Raw genomic sequence first — 22378 nt, 5'->3', positions numbered from 1 at the left:
TCCTAGTCCAAACCTCCCGCAGGACGACGGGGGATGGGAGCGGGCAGGGTTTGAACCCTCGACCGTCGATAAATCCGAACGACTGTCCAGCGCGCAAACCGCACGCATGATTTACTAATAGGTTTATCATTTAGTAATAGGTTTATCATTTAGTAATAGGTTTATCATTTAGAAATAGATTTACGATTTAGTAATAGGTTTATCATTTAGTAATAGGTTAGTCAGATAGTTTAGGCTTGACAGATAGTTTAGGTTTGACAGATAGTTTAGGTTTGACAAGTAGTAGCCTAATAGGCTTAACCGTAGGCCATAGAAACAGATGACCTTTATATCATCTGCCCTATAAGCTACAAGCTTTGAAAGGGAAACTTCTTACTTTAATAGGCTTAACAGATAGTAATTAGTTTGTTAAGTAATAGGTTTAACAGGTAGCTAGTAATAACTTAGGTAGTAATAGTCCTCATGGTTAATTATTGTACTTGATCTTAATATATAATATATGTAAAGTTTTCATTTTAATTCTTGGTGTCATAGGTAGAAGTATTCATAAAAAAACAACAACACCTAGCTTGTCCAATAGTGGTAGGCCTATAACTTGTATTATTCTGTTATTGAAAGGTAAAGCCAAAATGGAGGAAGAGATATTGACTAATATACATTTTAAAACTTAACGACTGTATTCATTCAAAACTAATAACTAAATCTTACCTCCCCATTCATAAAACAGAAGACAGCAGTCACCACCAAGCCCTGGTAAAAAATAAATCAAAGACATAAATAAATATAACAAGCCGGATATGACCCGCGGCCTGCGGGCCTTCGTTTGGGTATTACTGATCTATTGGATTGAATTTAAATTTATTTCAAGCTTGGAGAATGTTCCCTTCACATTTAAAAAAATTTTGTCACGAAAGTAAAAGTAGACAATGAATATGGGTTTACCCGTTCAGCGACATATCCATATGCAATATAAATTACTTCGAAAACGGGTTTACCCGATTTGTTAAAAAGTTTCGTTCATTAATAGAGACACAATTACGTACTTTTTGTTTATTTTTAGGAGCCTCCGTTACGGCAAACATACACTAAGGTCTCCGCCATGACTTAAAGAACTTTTATGCCACGTTTTATCAAGATAAGTCAAACCATTTGGATTTTTATTTGGGACATACACAATACATACAAACATACTTACATACATACATACATACATACATACATACATACATACATACATACATACATACATACATACATACATACAATACATACATACATACATACATACATACATACATACATACATACATACATACATACATACATACAATACATACATACATACATACATACATACATACATACATACATACATACATACATACATACATACATACATACATACATACATACATACATAGGCTACATACATACATGCATACATACAAACATAAATACGCTTTACCTTCTGCTTTATATATTAGATACAAGCAGGATATGACCCGCGTCCCGCTGGCCCTAGTTTGTGTATGTTTCTTTCCATTTTAGCCGACCATCTAATATAAAATACAGTGAACACAAGTTTTCCCCAATTGGTTAAAAAGTTTCGTTTTTTAATACAGATATATTTAGGTATTTATTTTTATTTTAGGGCCCTCCGTTGTGAGAGGCACTGAGAGCGATATGAAACATACACTATGGTCTCTGTCATGATCTAAGGATCGTTAGTGCCAAGTTTTATCAAGATTAGTCAAACGGTTTTGATTTTATTTTGAAAATACAAACATACATACTCCTAACATACATACATACATATATACATTCAAACTTTATATATTAGATATAGAATATGGACGTACTATGGACTTTCAAATCAAGTAAATGTAATAGGCTGTAGCTACAGAATGACAATTTTACAATATAATAATTGCTTCTCTAAGTTGGACTGGAATGATCTAGTAGCGCGCGAACCACAGTTTACCCCCCCCCCCCCTTTTCCGTAAGAAAACATTGCGCTTTGAGTGATGTCATAAAGTAAAGACTTGGCGTCACTTCTGCTGCTAATGATAGCGATGCGAATGTTGTACCGCCAATGTAATAACAGCCTTCGCTACACTGTCCTAGATCTTGACATGATGTAGACTTATATGTCAGTCAAGGGTGTCAGGTAAAAGGTCATTGACATTGCATCATAAGTATAATAAGTCTACTCATAGTTGTTGACAAGACACATATGCAGTTTTAGAAGTATCTGTTGTTACCTGCCCTTGTATGACACATAAGCAGTTTTACTAGTAGCTGTTGTTATCTCCCCTTTTTTAAAATAACTCTGTCGAAATGCCGGGTTATAATAAAAAAAGAAAATATATATTATTTTGTAAAATTCGGTATTCTTTAGGTCTTTTTCTTATTTACATAAACATAAAGTTATCTCCTGGAACAGTACCAGGAAGAAGAAGAAGAAGACATAGTAAGCGATGGAAAGACAACATAAAAGAATGGACAGGTCTGTCAATGAATGAAATTCTATCCAAGGCAAAGGACAGAGAGGAATGGGAAAGACTGTTGACAGATCTTGTGTGGTGCCCCAACGGTGTAACAGAGTAAGGGATAGGTGAAGGTGAACGCCCTCTCTTTCCTCCCCCCCCCAAAAAAAAAGAAAAAAACAAACAAACTCGTCTTCTTGTCATTTTGTATAATTTCATATTTATATTTCCCTTACTCTCTTTTTTACTCTTTCTCCTCCCCTCCCCTCCCCTTCGTCTAGTCTCTTTTTGCTTACGTTTCTTTCTCCCTCTTTTTATATCTCTCATTCTTACCCCCCCCCCTACGTTTTTCTCTCTTTTTGCTCTCTTTATATCTTTTACTCTTTCCCCCTCCCCTCCCCCGTTTTTTTTCTGTCTCATTATCTCATTCACTTTTTCAATCTATTCCTTTTTCACTCAATTTTTTTCTCTCCGTCTTTGTATCTCTTTCTCTCTCTTTCTCTCTCTTCACTTTTCTCTCTGTATCTCACTTTATCCTTCTTTCCTTCTCTTTGTCTTTCACTCTTCTTAATTTGTTTTTCTCTATCCATATTTATCTCCCTATACTCCTATTTTCTCTTTATCTCTTTACCTCTCCTCTCTCTCTCTCTCCTTTTTTCTCCCACAATTCCTCTATCTCTCTCTTTCTCTCTCTCTCTCTCCTTTTTCTCAACTATCCTGCTACTATGCAATGAAAATGTCAGGTAAAAATGTCAGGTAAAAATGTCAGGTAAAATTATCAGGTAAAACGCTCAGGCGAAAATGTCAGGCCTAAGTGTTGGGTAAAAATGTCAGGCCCATGTGTTGGGTAAAAATGTCAGGCCCAAGTGTTGGGTAAAAATGTCAGGCCCAAGTGTTGGGTAAAAATGTCAGGCCAAAGTGTTGGGTAAAAATGTCAGGTACAAGTGTTGGGTAAAAATGTCAGGCCCAAGTGTTGGGTAAAAATGTCAGGCCCAAGTGTTGGGTAAAAAATGTCAGGCCCAAGTGTTGGGTAAAAATGTCAGGCCCAAGTTTTTGGGTAAAAAATGTCAGGCCCAAGTGTTGGGTAAAAATGTCAGGCCCAAGTGTTAAGTAAAAATGTCAGGTACAAGTGTTGGGTAAAAATGTCAGGCCCAAGTGTTAAGTAAAAATGTCAGGTACAAGTGTTAAGTAAAAATGTCAGGCCCAAGTGTTGGGTAAAAATGTCAGGCCCAAGTGTTGGCTAAAAATGTCAGGCCCAAGTGTTGGGTAAAAATGTCAGGCCCAAGTGTTGGCTAAAAATGTCAGGCCCAAGTGTTGGGTAAAAATGCCAGGTACAAGTGTTGGCTAAAAATGTCAGGCCCAAGTGTTGGGTAAAAATGCCAGGTACAAGTGTTAAGTAAAAATGTCAGGTAAAAATGTTGGGTAAAAGTGTCAGGTAAAACACACCTGTGAATTATTGATTATTTTTGTAAACACTTCATAAGTCACATGCTGACGAATGTCGCCTCCAGGTCTGTAGATCACCAGCAAAAGTTGAAGCCCGAACAGTGGCACCAGTAGCATGGTAGCTTTCAGAGCTCGCCTAAGAAATACACAAGAAACATTTTTTGTAGTAGAAATAATTTACGACATACGATTATAGCTAGATATAGAATACATTATTTCAATGTACATTTATAGTACAGCAACGACATTTATTTATAGACATACCATGTTTTAATTTTTAATGAGATAAAATCTATATGATAAAAAAAACAAAAAACAACTTCTAAAAGAATTTAATGAAGCATAAAGTTTGATTTGAAACAGAATGTTTTGCTCACAATTGAAAAAAAATGGAAAAAAGGTATTTTAAACAATCTGTTCCTTCTTTATTTTAAACAATCAGTTCCTTCTTTATTTTAAACAATCAGTTCCTTCTTTATTTTGAACAATCAGTTCCTACTTTATTTTAAACAATCAGTTCCTTCTTTATTTTAAACAATCAGTTCCTACTTTTTTTTAAACAATCAGTTCCTTCTTTATTTTAAACAATCAGTTCCTTCTTTATTTTAAACAATAAGTACCTACTATATTTTAAACAATCAGTTCCTTCTTTATTTTAAACAATAAGTACCTACTATATTTTAAACAATAAGTACCTACTATATTTTAAACAATCAGTTCCTACTTTATTTTAAACAATCAGTTCCTACTGTATTTTAAACAATCAGTTCCTTCTTTATTTTAAACAATCAGTTCCTTCTTTATTTTAAACAATCAGTTCCTACTTTATTTTGAACAATCAGTTCCATCTTTATTTTAAACAATCAGTTCCTACTTTATTTTAAACAATCAGTTCCTACTTTATTTTAAACAATCAGTTCCTACTGTATTTTAAACAATCAGTTCCTTCTTTATTTTAAACAATGATTTCCTTCTTTATTTTAAACAATCAGTTCCTACTTTATTTTAAAGAATCAATTCCTTATTTATTTTAAACAATCATTTCCTACTTTATTTTAAAGAATCAATTCCTTATTTATTTTAAACAATATAGGAAAGTAAATTCACTATGTTGTTGCAATTGTTTTCAATATATATCTAAAATACAGGAATTTATTAACTGACAATAATGTTCCAAAAAATTTTGTCCTACTGTGGTGTATCATGGCCCTCCTACACTCTACCACGGTAAAGTGGTATTTCATTACAAAATTTGGTGTGTATATTTGGTGGGCATTATAGTGCATGGAGATGAAAAGCCACATTTTATGGACCTAAGAAGTTTTAAAAGTGGGTTGTGGGCCCTTAATTTGTAGGATGAAAGAGGCAAACAATTGAAATTGAAGGCTAGACAATTGGTGGGCGAGCGTTGTAATGCGGACCGTTTTCACGATGGGCTTACGAGTTCTCGTGCAAAATCAACCCATACACCAACTATTTCAAACGTAGCGTAGCAAAACATATGTGGCGAAGTACAAACGATTATTTTACTTTCATTTAAAGTTTTCCTTTTCATGCGATTGAAATGTTTAGACTTACAGTGAGCTAAAATTGGACACAGTGGGGGTCGTATAGAGAGCTAAAATTGGACACTGTGGGGGTCGTATAGAGAGCTAAAATTGGACACTGTGGGGGTCGTATAGAGAGCTAAAATTGGACACAGTGGGGGTCGTATAGAGAGCTAAAATTGGACACTGTGGGGGTCGTATAGAGAGCTAAAATTGGACACAGTGGGGGTCGTATAGAGAGCTAAAAAATGGACACTGTGGGGGTCGTATAGAGAGCTAAAAAATGGACACTGTGGGGGTCGTATAGAGCTAAAATTGGACACTGTGGGGGTCGTATAGAGAGCTAAAATTTGACACAGTGGGGGTCGTATAGAGAGCTAAAATTGGACACAGTGGGGGTTGTATAGAGAGCTAAAATTGGACACTGTGTGGATCGTATAGAGAGCTAAAATTGGACACAGTGGGGGTCGTATAGAGAGCAAAAATTGGACACAGTGGGGGTCGTATAGAGAGCTAAAATTGGACACAGTAGGGGTCGTATAGAGAGCTAAAATTGGACACTGTGGGGGTCGTATAGAGAGCTAAAATTGGACACTGTGGGGGTCGTATAGTGAGCTAAAATTGAACACAGTGGGGTCGTATAGAGAGCTAAAATTGGACACAGTAGGGGTCGTATAGAGAGCTAAAATTGGACACTGTGGGGGTCGTATAGAGAGCTAAAATTGGACACAGTGGGGGTCGTATAGAGAGCTAAAATTGGACACAGTAGGGGTCGTATAGAGAGCTAAACTTGGACACTGTGGGGGTCGTATAGAGAGCTAAAATTGGACACAGTGGGGGTCGTATAGAGAGCTAAAATTGGACACAGTGGGGGTCGTATAGAGAGCAAAAATTGGACACAGTAAGGGTCGTATAGAGAGCTAAAATTGGACACTGTGGGGGTCGTATAGAGAGCTAAAATTGGACACTGTGGGGGTCGTATAGAGAGCTAAAATTGGACACAGTGGGGGTCGTATAGAGAGCTAAAATTGGACACAGTGGGGGTCGTATAGAGAGCTAAAATTGGACACTGTGGGGGTCGTATAGAGAGCTAAAATTGGACACTGTGGGGGTCGTATAGAGAGCTAAAATTGGACACTGTGGAGGGTCGTATAGAGAGCTAAAATTGGACACAGTGGGGGTCGTATTTAGAGCAAATATTGGAAACAGTGGGGGTCGAACCCACGATTATTGGTATTTTTAGAGAGTAGAGTCCAAACAATGGAATCGTTATGTGATAGTTGTATTAAATAATTAAAGGTATGACAAATACAGCAAAACAAAATAATGAAATTCGAAACAGAATCACAATGACTATTAGTGTCCACCACGACCCTCTGACCACACTAAAAAAAACCCGCTAACTTTAACTGTATGGCCACATCACAAGTTCCTCAGGGTTCACAATGACCTTCCTTCAGGGAGCAGTACCAGGGAAAGGAAGAAGAGGCGAACAGAGAAAGCGATGGGAAGACAACATCAAAGAATGGACGGGCTTATCATTGAGATTCTATCCAGGGCAAAAGACAGAGAGGAATGGAGAAAGACGGTGGACAGATAATGTGTGCTGCCCCAACGGTTCAACAGATTAACGGATGGTCATAAAGGGTAGGCACTACATTCTAACCAAGTGAGCCAACCAGCCAAAAGAAACGGTAAAAACATAAATATATAGTTCGAGATCTATAAATAACAAGTCGGTATATAAAAAATAAAAATGACCGCCCCCCCCCCTAAAAAAAAGTACTCTTTTTTCCACATTAAAAAAATATTTTTAAAAATTAATTGAAAAAATCAATGAAGTCATCTCTCTGAAATTTTAATAAAATTTGTAGTTACGCTACACAAATTTATGTGAGATATTTTAGATCAAAGGGTTAGTGAAAATGTTTTTTTTTTTCATTTTTGTTTGTTCGCTACTTTTACTTAGACAAAAAAGTGAGTTGATATAGGAATTGAATGGTACCAGTGTTGCTCTAGATCAGCGGTTCTCAACCTTTTAAGTTCGGTGACCCCTTTTTACAATCCCCCACTCTGCCGCGACCCCCCCACCACACACACACATACAGCAATAGAAGAGTAGACAATAACATCCCATATTTTCGATGGTCTTAGGCGACCCCTTGGCAAATGGTCAATCGACCCCCCAAGGGGGTCGCGACCCACAAGTTGAGAGCCCCTGCTCTAGATAGACTTCTAAAAAAAAAAAAATACCATTGCGATACACAAACTCTTTTAAAGTTCTGCCCAGTGCATTGTTAATATCCAGAGACTAAATTGGTTACGTGCGTTGAAAATGTACAGGGCCTCAAGGTTGAAATAGGTTTGGTACTACCGCTGAATGCTTCTGCCAATTTGTTTGTTTGTTTTTTTTAAAGTAAATCTGATTGACTTTGCTAGTGGAAGGGTTCTATGTCATTGTGCCAGTTACATACTGCAGATAAGACACCAACACTTTTTATTCATTGTTGTTATGATGCCTCAGACTCTTCTCTTAAGATATCAGTAGTTGAACACATTATCTGCTGGGGAAACTCACCTTTCTTTTTCACCTCCATTATGTTATGATTTTGAATAATTGTTTTTTTTTTTTTTTTTTTTTTATTAAAGGAAACCTCAGAATTTGCGCTATTCAGTTTTAGCTTTATCATCATAGGAATCCTTGGGCCTTATGCCTCTTTTTTGGGCTTTATATGCCTCTTTTATGGGCCATCTTGCCTCTTTTGTGGGCTTTTTTTTTTTTTTAATATGTTTTTATTTGTAAGTTATCATAATTCACAAGTATTAAATCATAAAGAATTGAAAAGTGATTAACCTAAAAATATAATAACAGTAATAGAAATATTATTTAATATCAAAGACATACTACCTAACCAATGATTTTGAATAATTGTTTATTTTTTTTCAGTGGATTAACATTACATTCTAGTAATTGCTGTCAGATATGATGTGTCCTAATGAAAACAATGTTGATACATGGAAACTTTAGTGGTCTAACAATATTTTGTTGTTATTTTGTTATTAGTGCTTAAATATACTTGGCTACATTTCCATGTTTAAAAATATATATACAATTTTACTACTTTGAATGTATAAAAAAGACCAGACTTTATGAAATGTGAAAAGAATATGAGAGATAATCCTCAACTGATTACACGATAAATTATAGCACTAATTACTGCCCTTTAATAACATCGCATGCACCTTATTTTATTATGTTTTGCCTATGTTGAAAAGGCCAGAACTTCAAGTGAGCCACGTGATAATATTGGAAAGTTTGTACTTTCTGTTAAGGAATTCAGTCATGAGATTCTTTTTTTAATTAGTGTTCCTAAAAAATGTTTCTATTGTTTTAAAATAACACTCTTTAATTATTTTATTTTATATTTATTTATTTATTTTTTGGCTTAGTAATTTCTGCGTTACACTATGAGGAGGGTTGAACCAGGGGTTCTCAACCTGTGGATCGCGACCCCTTTGGAGGTCGATTGAGGATTTGGCAGGGGTCGCCTACGACGGGACGGGAGGGGAAAATATCACAAAATCACACCCTTTCACTAGGCAGACTTTAGTTTGGTGATGGTCTTGTGATAGCCTGGTGATAGTCTGGTGATAATCTGATGATAGTTAGGGGATGTTAACCGTGGGCCACAAAAACAGTTGACCTTTACATCATCTGCCCTATAGATCGCAAGGTCTGAAAGGGGAACTTTACTTTTTATTATAGTTTGGTGATAGTCTGGTGATAGTTCATTGATAGTCTGATGATTGTTTGTTGATAGTTTGGTGATAGTCTGATTATAGTCTGGTAATATTCTGGTGATAGATGATAGTCATGTGATAGTCTGGTGATAGTTTTGGTGATAGTCTGGTAATATTCTGGTGAAAACTTGGTGAAAATCTCTTGTGATAGTTTGGTGATAGTCTGATTATAGTCTAGTAATATTCTGGTGATAGATGATAGTCTTGTGATAGTCTGGTGATAGTTTGGTGATAACTTGGTGAAAATCTTGCGATAGTCTTGTGATAGTCTGGTGATAGTTTTGTGATAGTCTTGTGATAGTTTTGTGATAGTCTGGTGATAGAGGTCTAGGGAAAATGAGGCAAACAAAGGAAATGATGGAAGAACAGCATCAAGAAATGGACTGCATCAAGAAATAGCACCAATAAATGGACAGCATCAATAAATGGACAGCATCAAGAAATGGACAGCATCAAGAAATGGACAGCATCAAGAAATGGACAGCCTCAAGAAATGAACAGAATCAAGAAATGGACAGCATCAAGAAATGGACAGCCTCAAGAAATGAACAGAATCAAGAAATGGACAGCATCAACAAAATGGACAGCATCAAGAAATGGACAGAATCAATAAATGGACAGCATCAAGAAATAGCACCAATAAATGGACAGCACCAAGAAATGGACAGCATCAAGAAATGGACAGCATCAAGAAATGGACAACATCAAGAAATGGACAGAATCAAGAAATGGACAGCATCAAGAAATGAACAGCATCAAGAAATGGACAGCATCAAGAAATGGACAGCATCAAGAAATGGACAGAATCAAGAAAATGGACAGCATCAAGAAATGGACAGAATCAATAAATGGACAGCATCAAGAAATAGCACCAATAAATGGACAGCACCAAGAAATGGACAGCATCAAGAAATGGACAGCATCAAGAAATGGACAACATCAAGAAATGGACAGAATCAAGAAATGGACAGCATCAAGAAATGAACAGCATCAAGAAATGGACAGCATCAAGAAATGGACAGCATCAAGAAATGGACAGAATCAAGAAATGGACAGCATCAAGAAATGGACAGCACCAAGAAATGGACAGCATCAAGAAATGGACAAAATCAAGAAAAGGACAGCATCAAGAAATGGACAGCATCAAGAAATGGACAGCATCAAGAGATAGCACCAATAAATGGACGGGCCTATCTATGGAAGAGACAAATCCTGTTGAAAGACATTGAGGAATTGAGAAAGAGGTTACTCATTCCATCAGACTAGGGGACAGGTTAAGTTGAAGTAGACTAAGGGGGGGGGGGGTAAAATGCGTAAACGCTAAACAATTATCATATTTAAAGCTTTAAAGACATGATAAGACGCCAGCTTCTCTTGACTGGCATAGTGGTTTCCTAAAGAGATAGCTGGAGACAGCTAGAGATAACTGGCGACAGCTGGAGATAGCTGAAGACAGCTGGAGATAGCTGGAGATAGTTGGAGACAGCTGGATATAGCTGGAGGCAGCTGGAGATCTATTACAAAAGCCGCGAGATATACATTTGAGATCAAAAGGAAAGCTATTGCCAAGGACTGGTGTAGACGGCGAAGACAGATCTTAAATCGACCACAGGCTTTGTCTGCATTGGATGTGGCAAAAAATGTAGATCACAAACTAGTAATGCAGTAGTCTTCAACGGGGGCGCTTTCACCCACTGGGGGGCGTTTTCATGATTTGGGGGGGGGGGGTGCTGGGAGCCAAAGGGACGGTAGGGGGCGCTGGGCACAATAGGGGGCGCCTGAGTGGATCTTTATAGCTCTTACGGAAGGCACCTCTGTAATGCCTTTGGCATGCGTTCGTCTCCCAAGCGGGATAAGTGTTATTAACAGCATAAAAATTAATAAATAAATGAGACTTTGTTCAAATTTGCCTTCTCAAGCTTCTTTATAATTGATTTTCTTAGATCGGGGGCGCTGGCGAATATTTTAAAAGAGAAAATACGAAAAGGGGGCTGTAGGCCCCCCAAAAAAAGGTTGAAAACCACTGTAGTAATGCGTAGCTACCTGAAATACTGTACTCCTTTTAAATCTTCGGAATCTGAGACTAGCCATAACAACATATATTGTTCGTCCCCCCTTGTTGTCAGTTGCAGGTGTCCCCTCTTTGTCTTACCCAGACATTCTGGGTTCTCACTTTATTTATCTCACTATTGACCTAAACGGTGCGTTCTTCTTCTTCTTCAATTGTCAGGTAGAGTTCAGCCCTCGGCTCTAGGAACTATAGGCCAGCAAAAGTGAACAAGAGATCTCTCTCACCGCATACACTAAGACCCCCGCCACTTTCCTTTTCTATACCAGGCTAACTGTGCGGGACACTCCATTTATGTAACGGCCCCTTGAGGAACAGCGCCTGGATTGTGACAAGGTTGTGGGAGCTTTTATACAACTCCGCACAGTGCAATGAGGATGCTCTCGCACCCCCTTAGGCACCCCCACGGGAGTCTTGTTTTGCTACCATTTAGCCTAATCATTTCCTCTTACGATCGTTTCCACCCGGGCGCCACTTTGAGGCAGGGTAGCATGCCCGGGTAAAACGGTGCGTTAAACAAAGGAAGTTTTTTTTATTCCCCACTATTTCCACCGGACCCCATCGACATCTAGAAATGAAACGACGGGGCTCAATTAAGTAATGTGAGAGGGGGATCACCGACAAATGGTGCTCTCTTTGGTTTTTGTAATCCCTTCTAGCCAGGGGCGGTCCGTAAATATTGAGTCATTTAAGTAGCTTTATTTTTTTTTGGTAGGGCAAGAGAATAGTAATGAGAGTCTACTCAAGACGTGGAATAGAGTCATGGGCGAATCCGGGTTTGGTGCAATTATTGCGATTGCCTCGCTACTTTCTTTCAAAGATATGGATTCGCCTTTATTTGGGGGACCTTCCTTTATATCGTGAGATTAGCGTACATTGACCAAGTGAGAACCAGAGATATTTGGTCCTAAACTTTGAGATTTCCATATGTACAGTATAAAATTGAGAGAGAGAGAGAGAGAGAGAGAAGGGAGAGAAAAGAAAAGGAAAGGGAGAAATACAGATACAGAAAAAGAGAGAGAGAGATGCAGGGAGAGAGAACAAGAGTGAGAGGAAAGGGAGAGATATAGGGAGAGGAAAAGAGAGAGATGAGCACGGAGAAAGAGAGATAGAGTGAGAGATGGAGAGAACAAGAGAGAGAGAGGAGGTTCATGGGCTTAAGGCGTCTCATCCGTAAAATGGCGCCGCGATCCGGAAGCAGATGCCAATCAGATGGGCAAGACGTGGGGACAGTTGGAGAGACTCGCCCAGAACCGAGATGCCTGGAGGAAGCTGGTTGGTGGCCTATGCCCCAGAAAGAACCACCGCCAGAGATGAGATGAGATGATTAACTCGTGAGCTATCTTAAGACTTAGGTCATCCTGCGCCTTTCGGCAATAAGGGCGGCAAGCTCTCTCCACAGAGATTTGTCATAGGCGACCTCCACAGCCTCTTCCCAGGTGGGGTTTCATCGATATTAGGTCACGTTAGACGTGGTCGGCTTTGTTTTCTCTCTTCTATTTTCGGTTTCTATGTTACGGCTGACTTGGTCAAAACCGTTTCGTCTTGTCTAATGATATGTCCAGTGAATCCCATACGACGTTCGGACATTATTTCACTCAGGGGACGAGTGCCCGTACAAGAACTGACTTCTCTATTGGTGACATGATCTCGGTATGTTATAGTTAGTACCCTTTTAAGACATCTCTGTCGTGACAGGCTTAGTCTCTTTTCAAACTTGGTGACAGACATCTCTGCCGAGACAGGCTTAGTCTTTTTTCAAACTTGGCGACAGACATCTCTGCCGAGACAGGCTTAGTCTTTTTTCAAACTTGGTGACAGGCATCTCTGTCGTGACAGGCTTAGTCTCTTTTCAAACTTGGTGACAGACATCTCTGCCGAGACAGGCTTAGTCTTTTTTCAAACTTGGCGACAGACATCTCTGCCGAGACAGGCTTAGTCTTTTTTCAAACTTGGTGACAGACATCTCTGCCGAGACAGGCTTAGTCTCTTTTCAAACTTGGTGACAGACATCTCTGTCGTGACAGGCTTAGTCTCTTTTCAAACTTGGTGACAGACATCTCTGTCGAGACAGGCTTAGTCTCTTTTCAAACTTGGTGACAGACATCTCTGCCGAGACAGGCTTAGTCTTTTTTCAAACTTTTCGACAGACATCACTGCCGAGACAGGCTTAGTCTCTTTTCAAACTTTTCGACAGACATCACTGCCGAGACAGGCTTAGTCTCTTTTCAAACTTTTCGACAGACATCACTGCCGAGACAGGCTTAGTCTCTTTTCAAACTTGGTGACAGACATCACTGCCGAGAAACTTGGTGAATGACTTCCATGACAAGCGACGGTGGCCGTTGGAACGTTTATTGTATTGAGGTGGATCTGGTCTCCAGGCTGACTGATTTGTTTGCCCAGTGTAGTGTAACTGAGTTGATTTTCTGCGTGCGTCCAGCGTGTCTGAAGGTCATGGCCATTGTTGTGTTTCATGTCCAGTGTGTGTGTGTGTATAGACTGCATCAGTGGTATGCTAGACGTGCTGGTTTCATTCACTGTTTACTGTCGTCTAATTTTGTCAAATAAAGCCATATTATTGGTATTCTAGTCGTTATCATTTCATTACACCCAGATAGGCCGTATTTTTTTTTTGGAAGACGGCTCTTACTTTCCCAGTCCGACATGCATCTCCATTGTTTGTGATAGCGCTGCCTGAATAGGTGAATTTTTCTGATTGTTCAAGCTTCGTATGCCCAATGTTGGCAGGTACAATTCAAAATCAACATTCATTTAAGCGTACATAGTTACTAACATCGACATCTTTGTACTTGGTGCCAGAAGCTCGAAAGTAAAAAGATGGAGAAAAAAAAATGTGGAACGCTGTCTGTGTTTGTGGAAAGGAGGGGCGGATGAGTTGGGGGGAGCCTTCCTTTGCTGTCTTATCATCGACACCCCCAAACAAGATGTCACTCTAATGTCATTTCAATTAATAAACACAAGGACCATGATTGACAGACGCCAAAATAAAATGAAAGCCTATTTAAGTGCGAAGAAAACTTGTAAAAAATTATAAACAAAAACTAGATCATGTTTAAGATCATCTCATATTGACCTTGATCTACTTACAAAACTAGATCATGTTTAAAGATTATCTCATATTGACCTTGATCTACTTAAAAAACTAGATCATGTTTAAGACGATCTCATAGTAAGTAGCTTTATTTTTTTTTGGTAGGGCAAGAGAATAGTAATGAGAGTCTACTCAAGACGTGGAATAGAGTCATGGGCGAATCCGGGTTTGGTGCAATTATTGCGATTGCCTCGCTACTTTCTTTCAAAGATATGGATTCGCCTTTATTTGGGGGACCTTCCTTTATATCGTGAGATTAGCGTACATTGACCAAGTGAGAACCAGAGATATTTGGTCCTAAACTTTGAGATTTCCATATGTACAGTATAAAATTGAGAGAGAGAGAGAGAGAGAGAGAAGGGAGAGAAAAGAAAAGGAAAGGGAGAAATACAGATACAGAAAAAGAGAGAGAGAGATGCAGGGAGAGAGAACAAGAGTGAGAGGAAAGGGAGAGATATAGGGAGAGGAAAAGAGAGAGATGAGCACGGAGAAAGAGAGATAGAGTGAGAGATGGAGAGAACAAGAGAGAGAGAGGAGGTTCATGGGCTTAAGGCGTCTCATCCGTAAAATGGCGCCGCGATCCGGAAGCAGATGCCAATCAGATGGGCAAGACGTGGGGACAGTTGGAGAGACTCGCCCAGAACCGAGATGCCTGGAGGAAGCTGGTTGGTGGCCTATGCCCCAGAAAGAACCACCGCCAGAGATGAGATGAGATGATTAACTCGTGAGCTATCTTAAGACTTAGGTCATCCTGCGCCTTTCGGCAATAAGGGCGGCAAGCTCTCTCCACAGAGATTTGTCATAGGCGACCTCCACAGCCTCTTCCCAGGTGGGGTTTCATCGATATTAGGTCACGTTAGACGTGGTCGGCTTTGTTTTCTCTCTTCTATTTTCGGTTTCTATGTTACGGCTGACTTGGTCAAAACCGTTTCGTCTTGTCTAATGATATGTCCAGTGAATCCCATACGACGTTCGGACATTATTTCACTCAGGGGACGAGTGCCCGTACAAGAACTGACTTCTCTATTGGTGACATGATCTCGGTATGTTATAGTTAGTACCCTTTTAAGACATCTCTGTCGTGACAGGCTTAGTCTCTTTTCAAACTTGGTGACAGACATCTCTGCCGAGACAGGCTTAGTCTTTTTTCAAACTTGGCGACAGACATCTCTGCCGAGACAGGCTTAGTCTTTTTTCAAACTTGGTGACAGGCATCTCTGTCGTGACAGGCTTAGTCTCTTTTCAAACTTGGTGACAGACATCTCTGCCGAGACAGGCTTAGTCTTTTTTCAAACTTGGCGACAGACATCTCTGCCGAGACAGGCTTAGTCTTTTTTCAAACTTGGTGACAGACATCTCTGTCGTGACAGGCTTAGTCTCTTTTCAAACTTGGTGACAGACATCTCTGTCGAGACAGGCTTAGTCTCTTTTCAAACTTGGTGACAGACATCTCTGCCGAGACAGGCTTAGTCTTTTTTCAAACTTTTCGACAGACATCACTGCCGAGACAGGCTTAGTCTCTTTTCAAACTTTTCGACAGACATCACTGCCGAGACAGGCTTAGTCTCTTTTCAAACTTTTCGACAGACATCACTGCCGAGACAGGCTTAGTCTCTTTTCAAACTTGGTGACAGACATCACTGCCGAGAAACTTGGTGAATGACTTCCATGACAAGCGACGGTGGCCGTTGGAACGTTTATTATATTGAGGTGGATCTGGTCTCCAGGCTGACTGATTTGTTTGCCCAGTGTAGTGTAACTGAGTTGATTTTCTGCGTGCGTCCAGCGTGTCTGAAGGTCATGGCCATTGTTGTGTTTCATGTCCAGTGTGTGTGTGTGTATAGACTGCATCAGTGGTATGCTAGACGTGCTGGTTTCATTCACTGTTTACTGTCGTCTAATTTTGTCAAATAAAGCCATATTATTGGTATTCTAGTCGTTATCATTTCATTACACCCAGATAGGCCGTATTTTTTTTTTGGAAGACGGCTCTTACTTTCCCAGTCCGACATGCATCTCCATTGTTTGTGATAGCGCTGCCTGAATAGGTGAATTTTTCTGATTGTTCAAGCTTCGTATGCCCAATGTTGGCAGGTACAATTCAAAATCAACATTCATTTAAGCGTACATAGTTACTAACATCGACATCTTTGTACTTGGTGCCAGAAGCTCGAAAGTAAAAAGATGGAGAAAAAAAAATGTGGAACGCTGTCTGTGTTTGTGGAAAGGAGGGGCGGATGAGTTGGGGGGAGCCTTCCTTTGCTGTCTTATCATCGACACCCCCAAACAAGATGTCACTCTAATGTCATTTCAATTAATAAACACAAGGACCATGATTGACAGACGCCAAAATAAAATGAAAGCCTATTTAAGTGCGAAGAAAACTTGTAAAAAATTATAAACAAAAACTAGATCATGTTTAAGATCATCTCATATTGACCTTGATCTACTTACAAAACTAGATCATGTTTAAAGATTATCTCATATTGACCTTGATCTACTTAAAAAACTAGATCATGTTTAAGACGATCTCATATTGACCTTGACCTACTTATTCACCACACACGTTTATTTTCTTTTTATATATTTTTAAGCAAACGCTTCGAAACACAATCATACAAACACATATAGACACACATAAAGATTTGATTGACACTTCTTTCGACTGTATTTCCACGTATTCTCCAGTTGTTCTTTCCCTTTTTCTATTAATAAAACTCATTTTCTTTCTCCATTTGTTTTATTTTTCGGTTTTTATTCGACGGACACAACTTCCTAAGGGAGACGACTTCTGTTTCAACGAAAGACACAAAAAAAAAAGAAGAAGAACTCATAAAACGGCCAGAAAGCACTGGCCTCCATAGTTGATCAGCTTGTCCCAAGTCTCAGGTGACATCTAAATTCCTTTTTCCCCCCTAGCATTAAACATCTTAAGCCATTACGTCTGCTGATACCTTACTCGCGTGCTGTCTGGCAGTTGGGTTTCTGAACCAAGACGTCACTTCTAACAGTCATCTGTTTGATACACCTTTTTTGTGTGTCTCTTAAGTGTCTCAATAACAGGTATACCGGGTTTTTAACACAGACAAATTTAATAAATAATAAAAAGTAAAATTAAGATACAACCAGATACAATGCAATAAGAACGCACTAAAAAGTAGAAGCTACAACATAGGAAAGAAGTGGTGGTGTGCTAATATTATATGATATTACGTCATTGTTTGTTGTTTATGTTTTGTGCGAAAGCAAAGGATCGGACGGAAATAAAAGTTAGTTATATATGTCTACCTTGATCAAGACAGTCTCGTTATTATCATTAGTAATTAGTAACGTCTCCAGTAATTTATTATTAATCTGTGACAACAGAACAGGTGGATTGTACTTTCTTGTGTCTGTCTTCTTTAAGATTAGAATAAAGGGAAAAAGTGAAATTCACACCAACGTTTTAAATTTTTTTTCCTTCTACTTTTTAATGCGAATCGTTGTTTTTTTAAACTTTTTTTTAAAAACTATTTATTATTTTAGCCTTTTTAGTCTTATTTTTTTCTTTCTTTTTTTGCTCTTTTTGGAAATGTTTTTTGGATAACAACACTGTTATATCAGGGGTTTGTAAATATTTTTTTTAATTCAGTAAAAGAGATTACATTGCTAAAAACACATAAGACAAAAGAGCAAGTTCCCGGTTTACACAACCATTAAGGTTAACATTGTTCAGAAACTGTCCAAACTTGACCATCATTAGGTTGTTCATTGTCCTTTGTTGTAGACACGAAGTCCTAGATGTTGGGATTCTTTCGAAAGGATCTGTCTTTAGTTCCTACGAGTATTTTTTTTACCAACAACACATACGACAAAAAACGCAAGTTCCTGGATTACACAACAATTGAAGTTAACTTTGTTCGGGAACTGTCCAGACTTGGCGATCACCAACGTTTCTATTTTTTTCTTCTACTTTTGAATGCGAAGTAATATAATCATTTTTTTAAAACTTAAAAAAAAACAACCATTTATTATTTTAGCCTTTTAGTCTTACATATACATGGCTCAAGAGGCAATAGATGCGCCCAGGTGAGTCACTGGTTTTGGTTTAGTCTTGAGACAGGGCAGAATCTGGTGTGGCTAATCAGGCTAATTCAGGGCTAGCGGACAGAGCAGCTTTCTTTTTTCCCCTCTTGATTAAGGGCCGCTTCGTTTCTTTTCCTCTCAGCGAGGATCGTCCTAGCAGTCTGTCTCCATCATAGACTATATATTACAGTCTATGGTCTCCATGCACTCCGGTCTTTGGCTATTTCTTCCCACATGCTCTCATGTCTCGCTTGCAGGCATCTCTATATGTTATTCTTGGGCCTGAATCCCTTCACAAGCTAAGCATATGGGGTATTTTCGGGATTCTACTATCTGGCATGCGGGTGACATGTCCAAGCCAGCGTAATCTTCTTACACCTTTACGATTATTAACTATCACAGATCATTGACTGACGGATTAAAGTCACTGTATTTTTATAGAAAGAAAATTGTTCGTGAAAGTGGTAATCAAGACAATGTTTACTACCCAATCAGTCTGTGTTATAATCTACACATAAACATGCATTTATTTTATTTGACTCCAGCTATCTTTCCATTCTGCAAATCGTAGTCTTTTCTTTTCCTCTGCTGAAAGGTCCAATCACTTTTGTGGACCAGCTGGTGGGAGAGATATATGGCAGAAGGTTTCCGAGCTGCCTTTTATAAAGCAATTTTTTAAAAAGTTGCTCGAGTCTGAATTTGAACTCTAGCCTCCCGAATGGAAGGCCGACATGTTAGAAAATGAGCTATTAACAAGAATAACCTATTGTTAGTTTGAAAATTTTAGCGAACGACCAAACTTGCAAACACAAGGTTTACCTCCCCTTAGTTTGCTTTAATATTATCTCTATATTCTATATTGCAAAACTAATGAATTCCGACTAAGTGATTAACTAATAGTTGATTTTCTTTTATAAATTCATGCGTTGTCATGAGCGTGTATGCAAAATTTGATGACGATTGGATGAATAGAAAATATATGCTCTTAAGAGGACCTTGTGATACGGCCATAGGGTTTTAGTTTGCGTTTTTGACAGTTGTAAGCAGGTCATCGTGTGGATTCAATCGCTAACCCTGTCTCTAATCTCTTCGTTTGTGATGCGGTCCTTGTATGTGATGCACAGGATCACTCTCTAGCATCTCAGATCCATTACTATAACCCTCCTCCCTAGTTCTGCAGTCAGTGTCCAAGATGCGCAAGCATGTAAGAAAGTGGCCCCATGGAGCGCATAAGTCTAAATTTAATCTCGACGACATGCCTTTCTTTTTTTTTCATATCGTTTTGAATGTGCAGTTCTGACCACTAGTTCATCTTTGGTTCATTTATCTGAAACGATAGCTCCGAAGTGTTTACAACTACTGACATGTACCAGCTTTAGGCCTTCAACATTGATCTCCCTCTGAAAGCCCAGCATATAAGACATACATAAATATAGACTGGCCGATAATAGAGTTTTATGAAACGAAAATTTGTGACTTGCATGTCTGTGTACTTTATTTATGTCTAGGAGTTTTGTTTAATCTCTAAGACTGAAGATCATGCAATTTTTCAATTTTTCAGAATTCGGAAATCCGAATACAATAGATATACATGTTTTCAAGTTACATGAAGTTATTTCCTTTTTTAAGTCTATATTTATTTATGTCTATGAAGCCCAGTTGGCACCCACCTAAAGTTTCGTCACTTTTGCGAGACTCACTAAAATTTGATTCGCACTTTACTAATGGTTAATTTGGAATGATTAAATGGATTAAAAAAAATTTTAACAGCTTTTTATTTGTATTATACAAATTGCCTTTGTCAACATATTTTATATTGTTGATATGCATACGCAAAAAAAATTGCATTATTAATAATAAAAACCAAAAATAAAGTTTTAATAAGATTTTTTTGGAAGTGATGGTGTGATAAAGTCTTCATTTGTTTCACATCCTGGCATCACAATTCGCAGGTTAGCTTTTTGCTAGTTCTAATGCTCTCTTAAGATATACACACAAAAAAAAAACACACAAAAAGAAAAAAGATGTAAATTGAAACCAAATTATTCGTTCACAGTGGCCCATCGTCTCGGACATAAGTTTTGCAAAGGTTTCTCTAAAAAAAAGTCATTAAAAAACAAACAAACAAACAACAGAATAGACCCACCTGTAGTTGCTGGGCTCATTGTTGTGTCTCTGTATCTGGGTCACCAAAGTTCTTAAGACATTGGCCAAGAAGAAAATATTGAGCTGAAATTAAGACAAATAGTTCTATACTCTACCAATAGCTTCCTCAATCATGTGCTACAGTCTTCATAGCGTACGGAAAATGAATAATTAAAGTGTTAAGGTTCTCGAGACCTTTTGGTGATCAACTTTTGTAACCTGTTATTCATCATTAACGTAATTGATTTGTATTTAGAGAAAGCCGGTTCTCATCCTTTCAAGCTCGGCGACCCCTTTTTACAATATACCACTCTGCCGCGACCCCCCCCCTAACAGCAATAGAAGCATAGATAATAACAATCCTAATTTTTGATGGTCTTAGGCGACCCCTGGCATATCGTCAATTGACCCCCAAGCGGGTCGCGATCCACAGGTTGAGAACCCCTGATTTAGAGAAAGCCGGTTCAAACCCTCAAATGTCCAAAATCCCCATTACGAAAGTGCCCCTGAATCATTTTGTTGGCAGTGGATGTTTTTAGAAAATGTATAGTAACTCAGTCTGTCAGGTAGACAGTTTTTACATGTCATTTTTCACAAAATAATTTTTGGATCAAGTTGAAACTTAGCTCAATTATTCAATGGCATAGCATAGACAAGACAGAACGCATGATTAACCAGCAAGTCATTTAATTACTGGTAATAAATTATTTTGTTTGATACGAACAAGGGAAATTAATTCTTCAGTATTCACATATATAACTAAATAAGAAGTTTTGTGTCCCTTTAGATAATAGAACACGTTATTTCTCCCACGCCCATTCTCGAATCAAGTTGAAATTTTAAACAATTATTTATTGTACCTAACAAAACACGAATCAATTAAAAAATTAACTAATTAGTCAAATATTGGTAATTAATTCTTTTGTTTGATATCGAATAATGGAAATAATTTCTACATTATTGAGACATATAGATGCAAGTACATAATGTGTTTTAAAGAGTTAAAATTCGAGTCTATGGTCTACTGCTTGTGTTACTGTGAATTTAATGTACACTGAAGTCGAAATAGATGAAACTGTAATAGACTAGAAAATGCACTGAACAGGTTCATTGAACGCTAGATCCAATGTGATGACTCCGAGTTGGCTTAGTTAGGGATAGAGAATCTATCAACAGTTACTGCGTAGCCTTTACAATAGTTAAATAGTAACTGCTAGCAGCAAAGATATCCTTCCTCTATTATTATACTGTGTGGTAACATGACTGTTGATCTTCTGTTGGTAGCTATATACATATCTCAACCAATAAGGGTACGTGTATCAGGGCCGGCGCTAGGCATAGGTAAACTAGGCCGCCGCGTAAGGCCTCGCATAGGACTCATAAATTATTTTTTTGTTTGGATAAGAAATAGCAAAACTTAAATTGCTGTTAGTTTTTTTATATCTATATTTTATTTGGGGCCATCAAATTTATTGCGCAGAGATATCCAATTGTCTAAGGCCGGCCTTGTCTTTATTAATTGTGGAAACGAATTGACATTTCATCATTAGCCTTGAGCAAAAGAAAACCTTTATATAATGTGCCCAATAGATTGTAAGGTCTGAAACAGGTGTTTACTTTTCGTTTACTTTTTACCAAGCTTACACAAACTCTGTCTGTACTGTCTGTCATGTAAAACATTTTGAACATGTTTTTTCTCCCATTA

General features: G+C 38.3%; 1 protein-coding gene across 1 annotated transcript in view; it reads right to left on the bottom strand.

Annotated features, from left to right (window-relative positions):
* LOC106064180 (calcitonin gene-related peptide type 1 receptor-like) overlaps window positions 1-22378 on the bottom strand; it is a 127172-nt gene that overhangs the window by 7620 nt on the left and 97174 nt on the right. The window contains exons 10-12 of the mRNA XM_056030854.1: window positions 20675-20757; window positions 3933-4068; window positions 709-750 (exon numbers count right to left, since the gene is read on the bottom strand). Coding sequence (XP_055886829.1) covers window positions 709-750; window positions 3933-4068; window positions 20675-20757 — 261 coding nt within the window. The remainder of the gene's footprint in view (window positions 1-708; window positions 751-3932; window positions 4069-20674; window positions 20758-22378) is intronic.

This window comes from Biomphalaria glabrata, chromosome 1 (assembly GCF_947242115.1).
Source record: "Biomphalaria glabrata chromosome 1, xgBioGlab47.1, whole genome shotgun sequence".
In the NCBI taxonomy this organism is placed as follows: domain Eukaryota; kingdom Metazoa; phylum Mollusca; class Gastropoda; family Planorbidae; genus Biomphalaria; species Biomphalaria glabrata.
This window is presented reverse-complemented; position numbering and strand designations above follow the sequence as displayed.